Source organism: Mobula birostris, chromosome 3, assembly GCF_030028105.1.
Source record: "Mobula birostris isolate sMobBir1 chromosome 3, sMobBir1.hap1, whole genome shotgun sequence".
Taxonomy (NCBI): domain Eukaryota; kingdom Metazoa; phylum Chordata; class Chondrichthyes; order Myliobatiformes; family Myliobatidae; genus Mobula; species Mobula birostris.
This window is the reverse complement of record NC_092372.1, coordinates 61072597-61093709: the sequence shown is the minus strand read 5'-3', so window position 1 is coordinate 61093709 and position 21113 is coordinate 61072597. Positions and strand designations below refer to the sequence as shown.

General features: G+C 41.7%; 1 protein-coding gene across 1 annotated transcript in view; it reads left to right on the top strand.

Annotated features, from left to right (window-relative positions):
* Positions 1-4242: 4242 nt before the first annotated feature.
* Positions 4243-21113, top strand: part of rasl11b (RAS-like, family 11, member B) — a 74530-nt gene continuing 57659 nt past the window's right edge. The window contains exon 1 of the mRNA XM_072252715.1: positions 4243-4392. Within this exon, the coding sequence (XP_072108816.1) occupies positions 4380-4392 (13 nt within the window). The 5' untranslated portion in view covers positions 4243-4379. The remainder of the gene's footprint in view (positions 4393-21113) is intronic.

Genomic DNA, 21113 nt, shown 5'->3' with positions numbered 1-21113 from the left:
TCCATTGGTCTATTTGGTAGGTAACTTGCCATATATCGATCTTGTCACAATTATCCTCCGGTATTGCCAGTATCAAAGCTTGCACTTGGCAATGTTAAAAGTGGTATCGCTCTATTTACTTTCGCTCTTCAGCGCTGGCTATTTTGCAGTGCTTGATCATAGAAAAAAGAGGCACTAGTACGTAGTTGGGGATTAGGTGTTGAAATTCGTAAAGCAGAGGAAACTGAGACAAGGATGAAGTGTGTGTATGAAGAATTAGATATTAAGATACTGCTACAACCTTTGACTTGGTCCCCACTGTTAGCCATACATTCTTGGGGCAATTTCAATTATAGTGAGCATGGTTTCTGATGCAGGACAAAGTGCAGCCATTCCAGATGCTTATCAGTTAACTGTTTCTAGAGCTGACCCATTTTCTCCACAAAAGGGTAATGTTTATTGGTGTGGCATAATGTGCTTGGTTGATATGTTAGTGAATAATCACAATGCTTTCAAAATGGAAATGTAGAGCTTGCAACAAGGCTAAATTGAGGGTGCATTAAAGCAAATAAAACTTGGCTCAGACTGGTTAATAGATTGTTGGTAGGTGTGTGGGGCTGTGGTGCATTGGGACCAGTGTCCAGGGCCAGGACTAATACTACAGTTGTCGGGATGCTAGCATTTACAGACACTGATCATTGAACCTTATTGAGTTATATTTCTATACTTGAATCTTTGGAGCATGACTCTTGGCACTGATTGAAATAACTTTCTTCTCCCCTGTTCTGCAGCTGGAAAATTCTGATTTGCTGTGGGCATGTGATATATTAATAATCTCTTCCAACAAATGCCTCCAGTAGAGTGCCAGAAATTGGTGCTATTGCTGAATGTCTCTTGGGTTAGCATATCTTGAAATTGTGTAAGCATCTTTTTCAGCATGAAGTATTGAGAATATGTATAAACGACCATGCAAGTCTGTCTCCAAACTTGTCCACTCCCAAAGTCTGGAGAGACCAGAAGCTCCAGGTGCTGGAATCTAATGCAACAAATGTGATTCTGTATCACCGTTGCGGGTCAAGCAACATCTTTGGAGGGAAATGCAGACACTTCATCAGCACAGAGAGATAACCCATATAAAAAGGTAAAGGGAAAAGTGGAACAAGAGCTGACAAGTGTTAGGTGGATCCAGGTGAGGGGTGATAGGCAAATGGAGCAGGAGTGGAAATAGCAAGAGGCTGAAGTGATTGGTCTAGGTGACAAAGGTTACAGATCATAGAATCTGATAGGGAAGGGCCCAGTGGATACAGTGTGCGGGTAATGGGCAGTACGTCTGGGTGGAGTAGGGGGAAAAAACGGGGTGATGGGGCGTGAATTCCAGAAAGCCATGATGGATGGAGTGCATGTGCTCAGCAAAGTGGTCACCTAATCTGTACCCAGTCTCACTAATACAGTACAGGCCACATCAGGAGCATTGAATGCAAAGAGCTGGAAGAAATGCGTATGAAAGTCTGCCTCACCTGGAAGGGCTGTTTAAGGCACTGTATGGAATTGAGGGAAGAGGGTTAGGGGAGGGTTTCATCTCCAACAGTTAGGAGTATGTCCATGACAATCAGCGAATGATGAACAGTTGAGGGAGTCACAGAATGAGTGGTCCCTGCTGTAAAGGGGTGGAGAGGCAATGACTCTGGTTACTGGCCATTTTAATTCTCCCCATTCCCACATGGTGAGAATCCACTTCAAGGTGAGTCTTCGTGTAAAACATAGGAGTCATCATCATCATCAGGTGCCGTGCCCAGTTTGAGCTTTGACTGCATTGGCCCACACACTCCTGTTTTGGGTCAAGTGGATCAATTAAATATAGGAATAGCACCTTCAATTCCACCAAGGTAGTTTATAACAAGATACACTAAGAGACTCTTAGATAAGCACATGCACAAAAGAAAATGGAGGGCTATGTGGAAGGGAAAGGTTAGATTGATCCTGGAGTAAGTGAAAATGTTGGCACAACATCGTGAGCTAAAGAGTCTACTGTTCTATGTTTTAAGCTCTTAACATAAAAGTATGGAGATATTGCTGAAAGCAGTTGGTTTTCTTTTCATCTACAACCAAATTCAAAGCTTTTAAAATCTATGCACAGTACATCCTGAGGATAATTATCAGTGCAGCATTAAATTTTCATCTTGAATGATTAAAGCACTAGGGGGAATTAATTACATCAGATTCACTTAGCCTTTCAAAAATAATCTCCTTTTGACTTTCTGTCATTTAATTGTTCGTGTATTGCCAGACGACAATTGTATGAGGATAATTCTAGTCTCTGAATTTAGGCATTGAATTATTTTTTAGATCGTCCACTTTAAACAAATCCTCTTGGTTTTGGAGAGTGACGATAAAATTACTTATATCTATTAGCAATTAAACTAAAATTACCTTAGATAATTGGGGTTTTATATTTGAATCTGCTTTTTTCAAGAATTTTTCATTACTTAGGTCAGAATATACAGAAAAAATAACTTTCTTACTAGACTATTATATAATATTTCCTTTGGTAATGGGTTCACTTTTTACCAAAGTTGTGACAAGTTTTGAAAAAGTGCTTTCTACAACTTCCAATGGATTCATTTAGTGAAAACATTTCTCTGCTGTTAGAATTCAGCTTGTATTTGCTTTAGGTTTTACTATTATTGAGCCTTCCTGTCAGCTAGTCTTAACAAATCCATTAAGTTGACTTTGAGGTGTGGCTGAGTCAATGAGATCCACATGTTAGGACCCGCTGCATAATTGCTCCAAGTCTAATACAAACAGCCTTTTCTCTTCTCATAGCCTTTTAGAAAGAGTTGACACTTGCTGTAGTACAGATCTGAAAGTGTCAGCTGCCATCTGGTATTTTCCGCAGTTGGCCATTATTGATGAGCGAGCCTTGACATAGTGTCAGCAGATTACTTGACCATAGGGGATTTGAGCATTTCCTGCAAAAGGCTGATGAATTGCCTTCAGGGTTAAGAATTCTGAATGATTTTCTCTTCCTTAACTCAGAGCACCAAAGAAAATAGTAATTCCACTGATGGTGCAGATTAAAGGCGTTTGGCACAGGATTAAATATCACAAGGCCACAAGGAAATAGGAGGAGTAAACTACCTGGCCCCTCTAACCTGCTCCACCATCCAATATGATCATAGCTGATCTTCCACAGGGTCTTGACTCTTCCTCTGACAGATCCAGAGCCTCCAATTCTTTGCTCTTCCAAAAAAATTCTCATTCATCTTTAAATACCCCAGCATGCAGAGTAAAGAATTCCAGAGCTTCACCAGACTCTGCAAGAAGTTCTGACACACCTCTGTTTTAAATGGCCATATCCTTATCTTGTAGGATCCTTGTTTTAGATTCTTAACCTGTCATTACCCCTTAGCATCTTGTATATTTTAATATTAACCTTTATTATGCTAAATACAAAATGATACAAATCTGATTTTCGTATAGTCACTTGGGATAGAACCTTATCACAGGAATTAGCCTAGTGAATCTCTTGGATTGCCTCCAGTGCTAATATATTCTTTTTTGGTGCGCAGTATTTCAGGTATGTGCCTTATGAATATCCTGAGTACTTTGAACAGTTCTTCCTCATGTCATTTGTCTTCCTAACCACTTGCTCCACCTGCCTGCTCATTTTTTTTTGATTCATGTACAAGAACACCTGGATTCTTTCTGTACTATTTTCATCTGTAATCTTCTTCCAACGGCATGATCGTCTGCCTTTACATTCCTCTTAAAAGGGCAATTAATGAAATCGTTCCATTCGTGAGAACCTTGAATGAGGGGACATAATTGCAACAGAAGGGGTTGGTCATTGAAAACTAAGGTGTTTAGGAATTACGGTACACAGATTAGTGAATCTCCAGAACAAGAGGGTTGTGGAAGCCAGAACATGAGGTTTTTGGAGAGGGATGAGGAAAGTACATTTTTGAAAGATTTGGGGAATTGAGAGTTATGGGATATTGCTGCAAAAGAGATGCGACAAGGAGCAGATTAAATTGCATGGTGGATTTGAAGGGTCAAATGGCCTAACCATGCTTCTATTTTCTTTGTTCTTTGTTACATTAACAAGATTGTATAAGGAAGATGGCTCCAGTGAACAACGTGACCAAAGGCAACTTCCTTCAGATAGTTAATGAAATTACTACTTTTACTGCCATCTCTTCCAGATACAATTCTGCTACTATTGGAAACTGAGATTTGCATTTTGGTGTGTTTTCGGACTGATTGAGCAACCTTCTGTGTTGTTGTCTCCAAGGGTGAAGTTTTGAGCAGAGTGTATGACCTGGAGGCCAAGAAGCCTGGAGCCCATGACAAACTCCATTTCTCGCTGACTAAAGCGGTGAGCAAGATTGAAATTAACGAGGATGAGAGCGGAAGGTGAGTGGGTGTTTACCGCCCTCTGCCTGCATTTGACCGGACTCGCTCACCGCGGCAGGAGGAAGGTACCTGCGCGTGATCGGTCTTTCTCTCTGCTCCCGGAGGGTGGTGCTGGAGTTTTGGGTCTTGAGCAAGTTTTGATGCAATCGATGAATTGGACTTTTTCATTTCTGGTTACTCTCTTCTATTACTGTTTTGTGTGATTTTGATCGGGGCAGACTGGCTCTGTGACCTGGAGTTAATGAGTGACAATGTTAAATTGAACTGGACTAAACTAAGCATCCCTCGACTGTTTAAATGACTGATGTTTTACATTTTGTTTCTCGCTCATTTTTTGCGGTTTGCGCGATTTGTTCTTTTTGCGCATTAGGTGTATGATGTTTTCTTTGAATGGGTTCCGTAGTTTTCTTTTGTTTCATGGTTGTCTGTGGGAAACCAAATCTCAGGATTGTTTACTGCATACAAACTTTGATAATGTAATTTGAATTTTTGAAATGGCTATTTGTAATGTACTGAAAGAAAAAGCCAGCAGTAGAAAGGTGTCAGCTGTTCCCCTGTTTGGTGTTACTGTTGCAGGCTGGAAAGTGTTAGAGGGGTTTTGGTGCATTTTCACCTGCAAGATAAATGGGCTGAATCTTGCTGAACTTAATTGATTGAATACTTGAATTCACAACCACATTTTTCACCCACTAGGACTGTTTCCTAAATATATAGGGTGGCGCCAGTTGGCCTTTGGACCTAACAGCTATGCTGTACTGTGATTAGGCTTCAAGTGGCGTGTCCCAAGGCTCCACATTGGAATGCCCAGATGCCCTTTGACAGCTATCTAAGCCCTTTGAACAGTTTTAAACCCATCTGATAGAAACATTTAAAACTTATTAAAACAGCTTTAAATAATCAATTCAACCTTCTACTTGAACAAGAAGCAGGGTGATCTCCTGAGAGGTCAATGCAGACTGAGAAGGGTTGAGAGGCATAATAAATCAGCCATGATCAAATGGTGCAGTATCAGCCATGATTATACTGAATGGCGGTGCAGGCTCGAAGGGCCGAATGGCCTACTCCTGCACCTATTTTCTATGTTTCTAGCTCTGATGGGCCAAATGAACTAATTCTTATGGGCTTGTGGTCAAATATTATTTAAAAAATGCTATTCTGGTGAGAATGATATCCCTCCAATGTTCAAACCACAAACGAGAAAATCTGCAGATGCTGGAAATGCGAACAGCGCGCACAAAATGCTGGAGGAACTCAGCAGGCCAGGCAGCATCTATGGGGAGATAAAAGTACAGTCGACATTTTGGCCTGTCCTGTTGAGTTGCTCCAGCATTTTCTGTGTGTTCTTCTAATGTTAACTTTTCAATTGCATTCCTCAGTTGTTAAATGTCTGATCTGAACTGACTTTGTTCCTTTTCACAGGTAACAGAATTATGAAGGGGTTTAACAACGCTTTACCTTTATTGAAAGGTTAAAATTAGTTTTCATTTGGAAGGAGGGGGGTTTGGTAGGAAGAATAGTATTTCTTTCACTTTTGAATGTTGCACTATCAGTGACATCGTAGAATAAACGGTATTCAAAAAGGGAAGGAACTGATGTCCAAAAAAGACATTTGTTACATCTCCATCTCATCAATTGTCTATTTTTCTACCTTTGACTTCATGGATTATGAATGTAAAAACAGCCCTTATAGGTGTAATTGTTAGAAGATAAGTTTGTGACAGATTTGCTTCACTGACAAGCTTTGATGTGAAATTTGCCACTTTTTTTTTTGCCGTCCAAGAATACTTGTTCAGTCATTGAAATAACATGTTATATAGTAAAGTATGTCACTCAGTAGTTTTTGTAGCTGACAGCTGATAGATCTGTATGGCATGTTTTTATCATCTGATAAATTTCCTGACTGCAAAAACTTGAGTTCAGTTGATAAGTTAGATGATAAATTGGGGTTTATTATTTCTAGATCTTAAATTGTAAGAACTTGTTCACTTGTGGAATGTTAGTTTAAAGATATGCAGAAGATTGTTAACAATTTTGTATATGGAGCATGACTGAGTTTTGTTCATAATACTAATATTTTAAGATGTATTTTAGTGTACTTCTGCCTGTTCTTTACCTAGAAAAAAAGTTTAATACCTTTGAGAAATTATAGCAAACTACTGCAGGACTTTAAACATAAGAAAGCTTAATGTCTTAATTTGAAAAGCAATGATTATTGGTGATGTGGCAGTTGTATGCAAGAGGTGTAGTGAGTTGGAGAAAGGAATATTTTCCTCATTTGCTTTGAAAACTGGCAGCCTGGGGACATAATGTTAAGGGATATGGGTAGGAGAGTTTTCTAATTAATTGCTGTGGACCATAATAGCAAGATGCACTATAGCAATTCACAATCCTGTCTTTGTTGTTCCCCAAACCTATGACCTCACCATCTGGTAGAACAAATGTGTAGAAATTGCACCCCTTGCTAATTTCCCATTCCAGTCACATGTCAACCTGACTGAAATATTGTTCTTCCTTCATTGTCTATGCTGCAATCCTTGAACTCCCTACCCATCAGCACTGAGGGAATAATTTTACATGCCTGATTCAAGAGAATGGATCCCAAGCAATCCACAAAGGCAATTAGGAATGGCAGAAAAATGGCAATCTTTGCCTATATCCAATAATGTTCTTGAATTTTAACTTCGCTAAATTTTGAATTTCTGGAATCCTTCAAATATATAAAGGTTCTACATTTTCTCCCCATTCTTGCTTGTTTACTTGAGAAAAAGAATTGCATTAAGAATGCGGAGATATTAAGTCAATTTACCAAAGGTGACTCCAAGCTCTTCCTGGATCTTCCCTATTTTCCTCTGATATGGAAAAGGTACTGCTCAATGATCCCTTAGCTGCACTCAAACACAGCTTCCTCCCCACCGCAGTGGAAGCATCTTCACTAGAAAAATGGCTACAATTCATGAGGATGTCTCACTACCTCCTTGAGAGCAATTAGAGCTGGTTAATAAATGCAGGGTTAAATTAAAAAGCAAATACACCCTGCAGAAGTTGTCAGTCAGCTGCACACTAAGTCATTAATGAGACTTCAAATTAGCTAAGATCCAATCATACCACAAACAGAGTCCCAGAATACATCATAGGAATGTAGAAAGTCATGCACTTTGCTAAAAGGAATAAAGGCATAGACTATTTTCTAAACAGAGAGCGAATTCAGAAATTGGAGGTGCAAAAGTACTTGGAACCCTAGTGTAGGGTCCCCTAAAGCTTAACTTGTGGCTTGAGTTGGTAGTAAGGAAGACAAGCACAATGGTAACTTTCATTGTTAGAATGTAAAAGCAAGGATGTAATGCTGAAACTTTATAAGGCATTGGTCAGATTGCATTTGGAGTATTGTGAACTGTTTTGGGCACTGTGTCTAAGAAAGGATGTGTTGGTATGGAAGAGGATCCAGAGGAGGTTCATGAGAATAATTCCAGAATGAAAGTGTTAACATATGAAGAGTGCTTGATGGCTCTAGGTTTGTACCTGCTGGAGTTCAGAAGAATGAAGCGGGGGGGGGGGGGGCGGATCTTATTGAAACTTTTCAAATATTGAAAGGCTGACAGAGTGGACGTGGAGAGGATGTTTCCAATGGTAGAAGGGTCTAGGACCAGAAGGCGCAGCCTCAGAATAGGAAGATATCCCTTTAGAACAAGAATGAAGAGCAATTTCTTTCGCCAGAGGGTGGTGAATCTGTGGAAATCCTTTCCACAGTCAGCTGCAGAAGCCAAATGATTGGGTATATTTGAAGCCAAGGTCAATGGGCTTGTGATTAGTAAGGCACTAAAGGTTACAAAAAGAAGGCAGGAGAATGTGATTGCGAGGGGGCAATAAATTGGCCATGTTCGAATGATAGATTAGACTCAGTGGTCTCCTACATTTCATGGTCTTGTGCAGACAGATGTGATCATTAAAGACATCATAGCCCGACTGGCCCATTGCTGTGCTGTACTGTTCTCATTTCTAACTTTGGGAGATAGTTGTGGAGCTTTAGTTCAAGGTATGGCTGATTCTTTAACCTCATACCTGGAGGGTTTGATTTTTGAGGATCTCTTTACTCAGGATCAATAGTTGGATCTTATTTCACGTTGTAAGCAGTCAGTTATTCGACTTAATTGTTGAAGATTCCTTTTCCTCAGCGCCATTTTGCTTCGCTTTTGCCTGAATCTTGTGCTGCCACAGTAGGATTAGATTTTTCTCTGAAGATTAATGAGAAGCAGCAGGTCATAAGATCATAGAAATTTGTGGCTGTAATTGAAACCCTCATGCCATGTCTGTATTACCCAAAAAAAGAGACATGGGTTAATCACACAACCTGTCTCTGCTGCTGGATTGCTATTTAAAGTAGAAAGTATGGCGAGAGATGTACCAGCATTCAGCCTGGCCATTCTCAACAGAACAGAGCTCCTTGCTCCACTAATTGCACCACGAATACACCAGAAGCTGTATTGTCTGCCTGCTCCCCAGGTGCTGAAGCTGTTGTATCACTAGGTGAGCATGGCTAACTCACCACAGCCTGCCAATCAAACATCTTGCTCTCTTGCTGCTATCTGCAGGGGGATTTTTGGCCATTATAGCAATGAGAACTTACCAATGTTTAATTATTTTAAAGAGATTCGTTTCTCCAGAGGTATTTGTATGCCAGAAACCACATGTGTGCAAAGTTGAATTGGCTCTGCTGATCCAAAGAACTCAAGAGAAAATTCAGTGAACTCGCGAAAATGATGGTGAATTTTCAGGAGAAATGTGTTGAACATTCACATAAGTGAAAAAAATTCTCAGCATTCTGCTATATTTTGAAGATTCAGATGTGAATTTGATAAATCACCAATTTTCAGCCAAGTGGCTACATCAGAATTAGTTATTGCAATGCCTATTATGCATACAAATCAGGAATAAGTAGATGGTGGAGTTGCTTAGCAAGTTGGAGACATCTATGGAGAGAATCCATTAACCTTTCAAATAATAAACTTTCAGTTTTACCAGCATTCATCAGGCATATATCTGCTGTTGCTCAGCCTGCTGAGTTCTTCCAGCAGATTGTTTGTTGCTCCAAATTCCAGCATCTGCAGCCTTATATAGGAGACTTAATACCATATCTGTTGACGACAATATTTCGCTGATGATCAACACTAGTAACTTGGTCCCAACATATCGATGCAGCTATAAAGAAGGCAAGACAGCGACTATACTTCATTAGGAGTTTGAAGAGATTTGGTATGTCAACAAATACACTCAAAAACTTCTATAGATGTACTGTGGAGAGCATTCTGACAGGCTGCATCACTGTCTAGTATGGGGGGTGGGGGGTGCAGACACTGCCGCATAGGACCATAAGAAGCTGCAGAGTGTCGTAAATTTAGTCAGCTCCACCTTGGGTACTAGCCTACAAAGTACCCAGGACATCTTTAAGGAGAGGTGTCTCAGAAAGGCAGCATCTATTAAAGATCTCCAGCACCCAGGGCATGCCCTTTTCCCACTGTACAGAAGGAGGTACAGAAACCTGGAGCCACACACTCAGCGATTCAGGAACAGCTTCTTCCTCTCTGCCATCCGATTCCTAAATGGACATTGAACCTGTGAATACTACCTCACTTTTAATGTTATTTCTGTGTTTGCACAATTTTTAATCTATTCAATATACATGTACTTTTATTTATTTATTTTTTCTTCTCTCTCTCTCTCTCTCTCTCTCTCTCTCTCTCTCTATATATATATATATATATTGTATTGAACTACTGTTGCTAAGTTAATGAATTTCATGACACATGCTGGTGCTAATAAACCTGATGCTGGTTATCTGTCAATGAGCATGGAGACAGAGAATTTCACAGTGTGATTCAGCAACAAAAATACTGACACTTGCATTCGGGTAACGACATGGTTATACTTAACACATATTGACAATGTTTTTTATAGACCTACTAGTTCATATCAGAATCAAGTTTAATAGCACCGGCAAAGATGGTGATATATATTTTAAAAGGGGAAGAATAGTGAGGTAGTGTCCATGGGTTCATTATCCATTCAGAAATCTGGTGGAGGGGAAGAAGCGGTTCCTGAAATGTTGATCATGTCTCTTCAGGCTCCTTTACTGCCTCGACGGTAGCAGTGAGAAGAGGGCATGTCCTGGGTGATGGGGGTCCTTAATGATGGATGCTGATTTTTTTTTCTTTGAAGGTATCCTCTGCTGGGGTGTCTAGTACCTATGGTAGACTGGCTGCAACTTTCTGCAGTGTTTTCTCCCCCCAATCCTCTGCAGTGGCCCCTTCATACCAGATGATGATACAAAGAGAATGCTCTCCATGGTACATCTCCAGAGATCTGCGAGAGTCTTTTTTGACATACAAAGTCCTCTCAAACTTCTAATGAAATATAGCCACTGCCATGCCTTCTTTGTAATTGCATCAGTATGTTGGGCCAGGATAGATCCTCAGATCGGGAGCTTGGAACCGCTCACCGTTTCCACTGCTGATCCCTTGAGGACTGGTGTGTGCTCCCTCGACTTCTTGCTGACTCTGCAATCAACTCCTTGATCCTTATGCTGAGCGCAAGGTTGTTATTGCAACACTACTCAACCAGCTGATCTGTCTTGCTCCTGTATGCCTCCCCGTCACCCTCTGAAATTCTGCCAACAATAGTCCTTGGCAAATTTATAGATGGCATTTGAGCTGTGCCTTGCTACATGGTCACTGGTGTAGAGCAGTGGACTAAGCACGCATCCTCAGGGTGTGCCAGACTTGATTGTCAGTGAGGAGGTGACATTATTTCCAATTTGCACAAACTGTGGTCTCCGGGTGAGGAAGTCGAGGATCCAGTTGCAGAGGGGGTACAGGGGCCCAGGTTTTGGAGCTTATTGATTAGAAATGAGGGTATGATTGTGTTGAACACTGAGCTGTAATTAATAAACAGCAGCCTGACATAGGCATTATTATTGTCTAGGCAATCCAAGGCCTAGTGGAGAGCCAGTGAGATTGCATCCACTGTAAACCTATTGTGGTGATGGGGAAATTGCAGTGGGTCTATGCCCATGCCTAGGAAGGAACTGATTCTAGCTATGACCACCTTCTCAAAGCACTTCATTACAGTAGATGTGAGTGCCACTGGGTGACAGTCATTGAGCCAACTCTCCCTGTTCTTGGGTACTGGTATGATTGTCACCCTTTTGAAGCAGGTGGGAGCCTCTGACTGCAGCAGTGGGAGACTGAAAATGTCCTTGAACACGCCAGCCAGTTAACTCCTGCATAGCTAACATGATATTATGGAGCAAAGTAACATGGATCAGTGATGAAATTTGTCATTACTTTCAACTTGCTAACATTTGGTCTATTGACAAAAAAGATATATGAAGATGAGGGTTTCAGACCTACCCTCCTATATGCTTCTAATCAACACTGTCTGAAGCAGGAATCTCAAGACATGGAAAATACCACCAGTGCTGCCTGCTCACAATCTTCTGTAGTTGCTTGAAAGATGTGAGCTAATATCCTTGTTTTCTCTCAGCACTGAGGACTACCATCCATCTAACTGTTGGCCCACGCTTGTTCTATTTGACAACTGCCAATGCTGTATTCCCATTACTGTATCCCCCACACCCGTGCGTGAAGCAGGATCTCATGTACAGAGGGTCTGCAGCACTGAACCCACCCCATGTCATAGAACATCAATGTACAAATTAAAAACCACTTTTTCAGTGCTTTGTAATCATAAAATTAAATTTGCAACATAGCTACAGGTTAATTTCAAAAATAAGTATGAACATTTAAATATATACATTTGGAAGAACTCAAGTAATAGCAACAGACTGCAATGGGTCTAATTAAAGGTGAATAATATCAAAAATTGTTGCTTATGTAATTTATAGTATGTGTTGAAACTATTAGTCCTTTTTGCTTGATGGTGGGAGAATTTGCTGTCAATTCTCGAGTCAGAGAATCTCGGAATAAAAAGCGACAGAGCAAGCTGTTAACATCGTAACAGTCACTATCAGTGTCCCGTTTCGCTGTGAGAATGGGTGATATCTCTCTATTCCTTAGTGAGAGAGAGCCTGTGGTATGTCAAACTGTTGGTGAACATTAGTTCTTGTTGACTGCGGATCATGGTCTCTCTTAGGGTGCTTTTGCTGTTGCTTGGTGGGTGCTGATGCTTTTTTCTGAAATGGCAGGGGAGGGGGGAGGATGATGCTTGCTGCTTGCAGCAAGTCGGAGGGCTTTGGGGTTCTAATGTTTTTGTCGTTCATTCTCTGAGGGTTCTTCTGTTTTCATGGATGTCTGTGAAGATGAGTATCTCAGCTTGCATAAGGTATACATTCTCAGATAATAAACAACCATTTGAGAATGGGGCTTTGTATGGTTTAATATTTATCAAGATTATTTACCTAGACTAAGTTGATCTAAGTAGTAGCTTAGTCAGTTCACTGATCAGAAAAGTCTGGATTTTTAATAAGGACTGTGCATATACAATATGTATTTTCATACATAAGTGTGCATAAAAGAAATGATTTGCTTTATTTCAAACAAACTTCTATGTAACCTTTTGGTTGTAGTATTGCAATGACCTTAACTAATTTTATCCCTCTTAACCATCTTTGAAGATTATTCAAGTTAATTGGTGAGCACCAAATGGATAAAAAACCTAGTACAGGAGGCTTAATTTGTGAATTTATTCTGTGATCGCTAAGCCATTCCTGACTGAGAATGTAGCACGTTCAATCCATGGTATGTTAGCAATCTACAATGGCCCTGCAGAAGGGGCACCACAGTTGGCCTCACTGCTATGGTATTAAAAAGAGGAAAAATCAGTTATGATGTTTATGCTCCATCAATATTCTGTGATTTCCCCTACTAGCGATGAAAGTGGATGTTTAAACAAGATAAAAATTTGACTCTGGTGCTCCAATTATACAAATAACTGCACAATCAAATCTCACACACGCCATTAAACTCACTGGATAAAGTACCAGAGGGGATCTGCTGAACTGTAAATGGAAAGGGCGGGGGTGGAGCTAACAAGGAATATAGAAGAAATAGAGCAGAACACATTTGAACATTATTGTTTTGGCTGACAATCACGCATTTCTGAAATGCAGAGACAGCCCTTGTAGGAAGTATTAGATGCTGATTGGCTTTGACAGCCACCATCTGCTAACAATAATATAAAGGAATGCTGCTTTATCAATTGGCAATGACCAATATTTAAAAAGTAAATAAACAAAATTAGATTTGCAAAACTCTTACAGCATTTCCTTTTTAATATTGGCTCCCTCCTTTTAAGAATATTCAAGTCATTAACTGCTTCACAAAGAGCAATCTGAATCAAATAGCAGACAATTAAGTGTTGATGGTCGGATTCCCAGCAGAACACTGCAGGAGACCCATTTTTTTGTAAATGTTGATCTTGAACAAGAACTTGCAATTTAAAAAAAAAATACAGCCTTAATACATCAAAATTTTCTGAGATGCTTTGCAGGAGAGTTGTGAAACAACAAAAAATCCCAAGCTGAATGCTGGTTTATTAAACAAAATCACGAAAGCTTTGCTTAAAGGAACTGATTTTAAGAAGCGTGCTGGAAGAGCAAAAGGAGATGGGAGCTGGTGGAAGCATCTCGGTATTTGAAATATGCCAGCAATAGACCAATTAACCTCAGTTGATCAAGAGGGTGGTGAGAGAGGAGTGAAGATTTCTTGAAGGCTTACAAGACTGAAGAAAGGGAGGAACAACCTCATGGAGAGATATTAAAGCAATTTTATCCCTTTCCTCCCTCCCTGACTGGAGTACAAATCAGCAATATTATTTCCAAGTTGAATTTCTTCACGTTTGAACCATAACAATGAGTGCCAGCTGGCCATCTCACTGGAAGTTAGATAGAAGTGTTTCCGAGTTTATTCTAACCTCTGGCATGCTTTGCAAGATAAAAATTAGCTTTCTTTGTCACATGTACACTGAACATCATTGTTTACATCAACAGCCAAGACAGCCCAAAGGAGAGCTAGGGGCAGCCCACTGGGCCTGACTCACATTCACTACCTTATTTCTGGGTCAATGCGACCACATTTGAAGCTTTTGCCTGAGCCTAATTTACTATAAGCTAATGACTAGTTGTGGATCTAACCTGGGATTTCTCGGTATATATCATTTTAGAATTAGATTTTGAGTCTTCTGTTGATTATTACATAATATCCCAAGACGTAATCAGAGTTAGCTTTGCACCTGCCGAGTTTCTCACTGCTGACTGAGTTTTTCAGACCGATTTGATTTTTTTTAAGCATGCTCATAAGAATATTCTGGCTATTATCAGGAAGATTCAGAAAAAAAAAAGTCAATCTTCTCAGCTGCTAGAGCATTTTTGGCTGCAAGAGCAGCTAAAGAACTACTCTGGTCCCATCAGGAAAAGTTTTATCTACTTTTAAGTACAGTATAAACTCTATTGTTTCAGAAGAGACTGCACCACTCATACTAATGGTAGGTTTCTGGTCCTGACACTTAAGCATGGCCTAATATACACCCAGTGAGCCTTTAGTCGAAGTAGGCTTTTCAGTTCAATTTAATTGTCCATTGAGGTGGGGATATGAAATATTGATTGTTTTTCTGCTAAAGGTTGAAATTTATTATTTGAAGGATTTTCATAAACTTCAAGCTCGAATCTGGAAGTGGCTGGTCAAACTAAACTTGTATGTGTTTGAAATGCCTGAGAAAGAAATGGACCATATTAAAGTAACTGTCTCAAAGCCTGGCTTAACGTTCATATAGGCTAATGCTATGACCAAAACCAAAAATGCAGAAAAGTTACAGACCTACTGATTAATGTAAGCTTAATATAATTTACATAATAATAATTATTACCAAGCAGCAGCAAATCATGGCTCAAAACAAGCAACTAATGTTTGGCCATCAACGTAGAGGAAATGTTTTTCCAAGGACAGGTATTAGAATGTTGAATGCTTTACCAAATAACTGCTACCATTTAAGAGATAATGTTTGAAAAGGCAAAACTCTTCCAAGGAATGGAAAAGGGGAAAGGAAATGGAATTAGTATGGCTTTTCTCTGAATTACACCAAGGGGATTTAGCATTCTCATTATGTTAAGACCCTGCCACTGTCTCCTACCCAGATTTTCCTTGTGTTTCTTCAAACATTTAAATTGGCCTGTGGCTAAAATAGGATCACATAATCTGCAGGAAGTGTCGTGAGACAGGGCCTCTTGGCAGCTTCACCTTGCTTCAGGTCCCCTCATTGGCCCGCCTGGTAGAGGAATGAATGTTAAAAGGTGATGCCAACCAGAGAAAACCATGAATACAGGAGAAGACAAAACAAAACAAAGACAAATATTAAGTTGTATACCTGCAGACTATTCTGAATGTTATTTTCCAATAAGAGGAGGAGGAACAGATCTTTATTCCCAATCACATGGTTCAGTCAGGGTGAACCCACACCTCGATACTGTGGGAGAAAAATTGCAGCTGGCTACTGATTCTCATGACAATGAGCACCAATATATAAAAAATCTACCCTAGCTTTATAGCAGAAAGTGGCTATGCACCTCCATCCCCCACCAGGATGGCCTCAAAGCTCTCTGGACACCAGACCTAACCACCACTCTCCTCCATTTCCCAGAACTTGTCCTCACTCTAAGTAATTTCTCCTTTGGCTCCTCCCACTTCTTTCAAACAAAATGGGTAGCCATGGACACTCAATGGGTTCCGGCTGTGCCTGTCCGTGTGTCAGCTACATGGAACAGTTTATGTCCCAAGCCTGCAGTGGTGACACTCCCCCACTTTTCCTACACTACATTGACTGCATTGGTGCTGCTTCCTGCACCCATGCTGAACTCGTCGACTTCATCCACTTTGCCTCCAACTTCCATCCTGTCCTCAAATTTACCTGGTCCATTTCCAACACCTCCCTCCATTTTCTCGATCTCACTCTCTCCATCTCCAGAGACAGCTTATCCGCTGATGTCTATTACAAACCGACAGACTCTCACAGCTACTTGGACCATACCTCTTCCCACCCTATTACTTGTAAACACGCCATCCCTTTCTCTCAATTCCTTCATTTCTGCCGCATCTGCTCTCAGGATGAGGCTTTTCATTCTAGGATGAAGGAGATGTCCTCCTTTTTCAAAAAAAGGGGCTTCCCTTCCTCCACCATCAATGCTGCCCTCAATCGCATCTCTTCCATTTCAAGCAAGTCTGCTCTCACCCCAACCTCTCACCACCCTAGCAGAGATAGGGTTCCTCTTGTCCTCACCTACCACCCAGTGGCATATCTAAGGTATGGCAGGTGCCCTGGGCGCCACTTGAAGGGGGCACCACTGAGCAGTTTCTATTAAAGTCAGACAAGCCATCCTCGGATAGTGAAAAAAGAATTTTCTTCAGATGTATGATCTGTCTTTGATTATCATGGGTGAGAAGCACTAGGATGGCCTTACTTCAGAGCATTGTGTAAGAAGACCATGAAACGTTTCTTCACGAAGAAGAAAGAAAGTGGAGCTGAAGGACGGAAGAGATGAAAGTTTGAGGTGGAGGAAGCCAAAAAATCGAACAAGTTCTTTATGCCCTTCTTTGAAAAGTACGGAACAAGTAGTTCGACACGTTCCATGGAGTCGCCTGCACCTGCTACAAGTTTGTTAGTATCCGAAGGTGGATGAAGTACAAATGTGTCACAAGCCGAGGAAGAAGTCAAGTCAGATAAATCCGCGTATGACGAGATTAAGAGTGAGGCTGCCACAGAGAATGTGGACATGACAGGAGGGGAAGACGATGGTGGTGGTGGTGATGTTGAGTTTATTGACGAGATTTTACCTGACGAGATTGAACCTGACGACACTGAACCCAGTGAACTGGATGGTGTCAAAGAGCCTGGAACTATCATACCAGAAGTGATTGAACAGCATGACATTGGGCTTCTGAAGTTCAACAAGGATACTGGAAAAGCAATTCTGCCTGACGAGTTGAGAACAGAAATAATAAATCTGGGTTCAAAGTATTTCCAGAACAGTGAGGGGCCTTTCCTACCAACAAATAAACAAAACTTGGTTCAGGAGGAAATTGGGAAATGGTCATGGTGAGGAAGTGACTTGCCCATGGCTGGTCTATTCCCCTTCTAAAAAGTCTGCATTTTGTATCTGTTGTCTTCTCTATTCCCGGTCAGACCATCAATCCTCATTGGAGCAGGAAAGTGGATTCAGCCAGTGGAAAGCACCTGAAAGGATTAGTGTTCATGAAAATGCCAAGAATCATCGGGAATGCTTCACACAGTGGAAAGAAATGGAAAGAAATTTAGCTGGAAAAAGAGGAGTTATTGACGCAGTATTTCAGTCACAGATTGAGAAGGAAAAGCAGAAGTGGTGTGATATCTTGACGAGAATCCTTCACTGCATAAAATTCCTTGCGACTCAGAACCTGGTTTTACGAGTACACAGGGAGTCACTTCAGCTAGACGATGACTGCAATGTGGGAAATTTCTTTGGCTTACTGAAACTACTGGCCATCTCTGACCCTGTCATAAAAGAACACCTCACTCATTTGGAAAGTCATCCTGGATCCACGTCTTATCTTTCACCGGGTGTTCAGAACGAATTCATCCACATAATGGGATCCACTGTTCACCAGAGTTTACTGAGAAGCATTCGTAAAGCCAAGTACTATGGTCTCATGTTCAACTCGACTCCTGATCAGACACACCATGAGCAGATGTCAGAAGTAGTGAGGTATGTGGAAGTTGATTTTGAGAGGAAAACAGTCCGTGTTAGAGAGTCCTTCCTTGGTTTTATCCAGATAAGCCAGAAGGGTGCTGAGAGCTTGTTTGAAGACATCTTGAAACAGCTAGAGAAGGACGAAATGGAGCTTCAAGATTATCGGTCACAGTGCTATGACAATGCTGCTGTGATGGCTGGACACAGAAGTGGTGTTCATCAAAGAATAAGTGAGAAAAACAACCTGGCAGTGTTTGTGAATTGCGACAATCACTCACTCGTCTTGGTGGGTGTACATGCAGCCAAGCAGGATACAATGATGGTCGCGCTTTTTGGAACCATCAAAGCTCTCTACGTGTTTTTCTCTCATTCAACACAGCGCTGGGAAAAACTCAAAAACACCTTGCCTGTGGTTGTTAAGTTGGAGTCCGAAAGCAGGTGCAGTGCAAGGACAGAAGCAGCGAAGCCCGTCAACAAGTACCTTGAGGAGATACTTCAAGCAGCAGCTGGATGACCTTTGACTCATAAAGGAGAATGAGGCAGTCATAGATGAGAGCCACAGGGAGGTAGTCACACCTAGGTTGTTGGAAGCAGGTCGTTGGGTGACAGTCAGAGGGGGGAAAGCGAAGGTAAGCAGACAGGTTGTGCAGAGCACCCCTGTAGCCATTCCCCTGAATAATAAGTTTACCGTCCTGGATACTGTTGGCAGGGACGACCGACCAGGTGTGAGCCACGGTGGCAGGGCCTCTGGCACTGAGTCTGACCCTGTGGTGCAGAAGGGTGGGACGGAGAAGAGGAGAGCTGTCATCATTGGAGACTCTATAGTCAGGGGAGCAGACAGGAGATTTTGTGGACGTGAGAAGGACACCCGCATGGTTTGTTGCCTCCCGGGTGCCAGGGTCCGGGATGTCTCTGACCGGGTGCACGACATCCTGGTACGAGAGGGAAAGCAACCAGAAGTCGTGATACATGTTGGGACCAACGACATATGCAGGAAGAGGGATGAGGTCCTGAAGTGTGAGTTTCGGGTATTAGGTAGAAGGCTGAAGAACAGGACCTCAAAGGTGACGTTCTCAGGATTGCTGCCAGTGCTACGTGACAGTGATGGTAAGAATTGGAGGAGATGGCAGTTGAATGCGTGGCTGAGGAGTTGGTGCAGGGAGCAGGGATTTAGATTTTTAGATCATTGGGATCTCTTCTGGGGAAGGTGGGACCTGTACAGATTGGATGGGTTGGACCTGAACTCGAGGGGGAGAAATATCCTTGCAGGTAGGTTTGCTAGCATGGTTCGGGAGGGTTTAAACTAATTTGCGAGGGGGATGGGACCCAGAGCAATAGAGCAGTGAAAGAAGTGCATGGAATAAAGCCAGATCTAACATACAGAGAGGCTTTGAGGAAAGAGAAGCAGAATAAATGGTGTAAAGACAGTAAGGTAGAAGGGCTGAAATGTGTGTACCTCAATGCAAGAAGCATCAGGAACAAAGGTGATGAACTGAGAGCTTGGATACATACATGGAATTATGATGTAGTGGCCATTACAGAGACTTGGCTGGCACCAGGGCAGGAATGGATTCTCAATATTCCTGGATTTCAGTGCTTTAAAAGGGATAGAGAGGGCGGAAAAAGGGGAAGAGGGGTGGCATTACTGGTCAGGGATAATATTACAGCTACAGAAAGGGTGGGTTATGTAGCAGGATCCTCTTTTGAGTCAATATGGGTGGAAGTCAGGAACAGGAAGGGAGCAGTTACTCTACTAGGGGCATTCTATAGGCCCCCTGGTAGCAGCAGAGATACAGAGGAGCAGATTGGGAGGCAGATTTTGGAAAGGTGCAAAAATAACAGGGTTGTTATCATGGGTGACTTTAACTTCCCTAATATTGATTGGCACCTGATTAGTTCCAAGGGTTTAGATGGAGCAGAGTTTGTTAAGTGTGTCCAGGATGGATTCCTGTCACAGTGTGTGGATAGGCCAACCAGGAGGAATGCCATACTAGATCTAGTACTAGGTAATGAACCGGGTCAGGTCACAGATCTCTCAGTGGGTGAGCATCTGGGGGACAGTGACCACCGCTCCCTGGCCTTTATAATTATCATGGAAAAGGATAGAATCAAAGAGGACAGGAAAATTTTTAATTGGGGAAAGGCAAATTATGAGGCTATAAGGCTAGAACTTGCGGGTGTGAATTGGGATGATGTTTTTGCAGGGAAATGTACTATGGACATGTGGTCGATGTTTAGAGATCTCTTGCGGGATGTAAGGGATAAATTTGTCCTGGTGAGGAAAATAAAGAATGGTAGGGTGAAGGAACCATGGGTGACAAGTGAGGTGGAAAATCTAGTCAGGAGGAAGAAGGCAGCATACATGAGGTTTAGGAAGCAAGGATCAGATGGGTCTATTGAGGAATATAGGGGAGCAAGAAAGGAGCTTAAGAAGGGGCTGAGAAGGGCAAGAAGGGGGCATGAGAAGACCTTGGCGAGTAGGGTAAAGGAAAACCCCAAGGCATTCTTCAATTATATGAAGAACAAAAGTATGACAGGAGTGAAGGTAGGACCGATTAGAGATAAAGGTGGGAAGATGTGCCTGGAGGCTGTGGAAGTGAGTGAGGTCCTCAATGAATACTTCTCTTCGGTATTCACCAATGAGAGGGAACTTGATGAAGGTGAGGACAATATGAGTGAGGTTGATGTTCTAGAACATGTTGATATTAAGGGAGAGGAGGTGTGGGAGTTGTTAAAATACATTAGGACGGATAAGTCCCTGGGGCCTGATGGAATATTCCCCAGACTGCTCCATGAGGCGAGGGAAGAGATTGCTGAGCCTCTGGCTAGGATCTTTATGTCCTCGTTGTCCAAGGGAATGGTACCAGAGGATTGGAGGGAGGCGAATGCTGTCCCCTTGTTCAAAAAAGGTAGTAGGGATAGTCCGGGTAATTATAGACCAGTGAGCCTTACGTCTGTGGTGGGAAAGCTGTTGGAAAAGATTCTTAGAGAT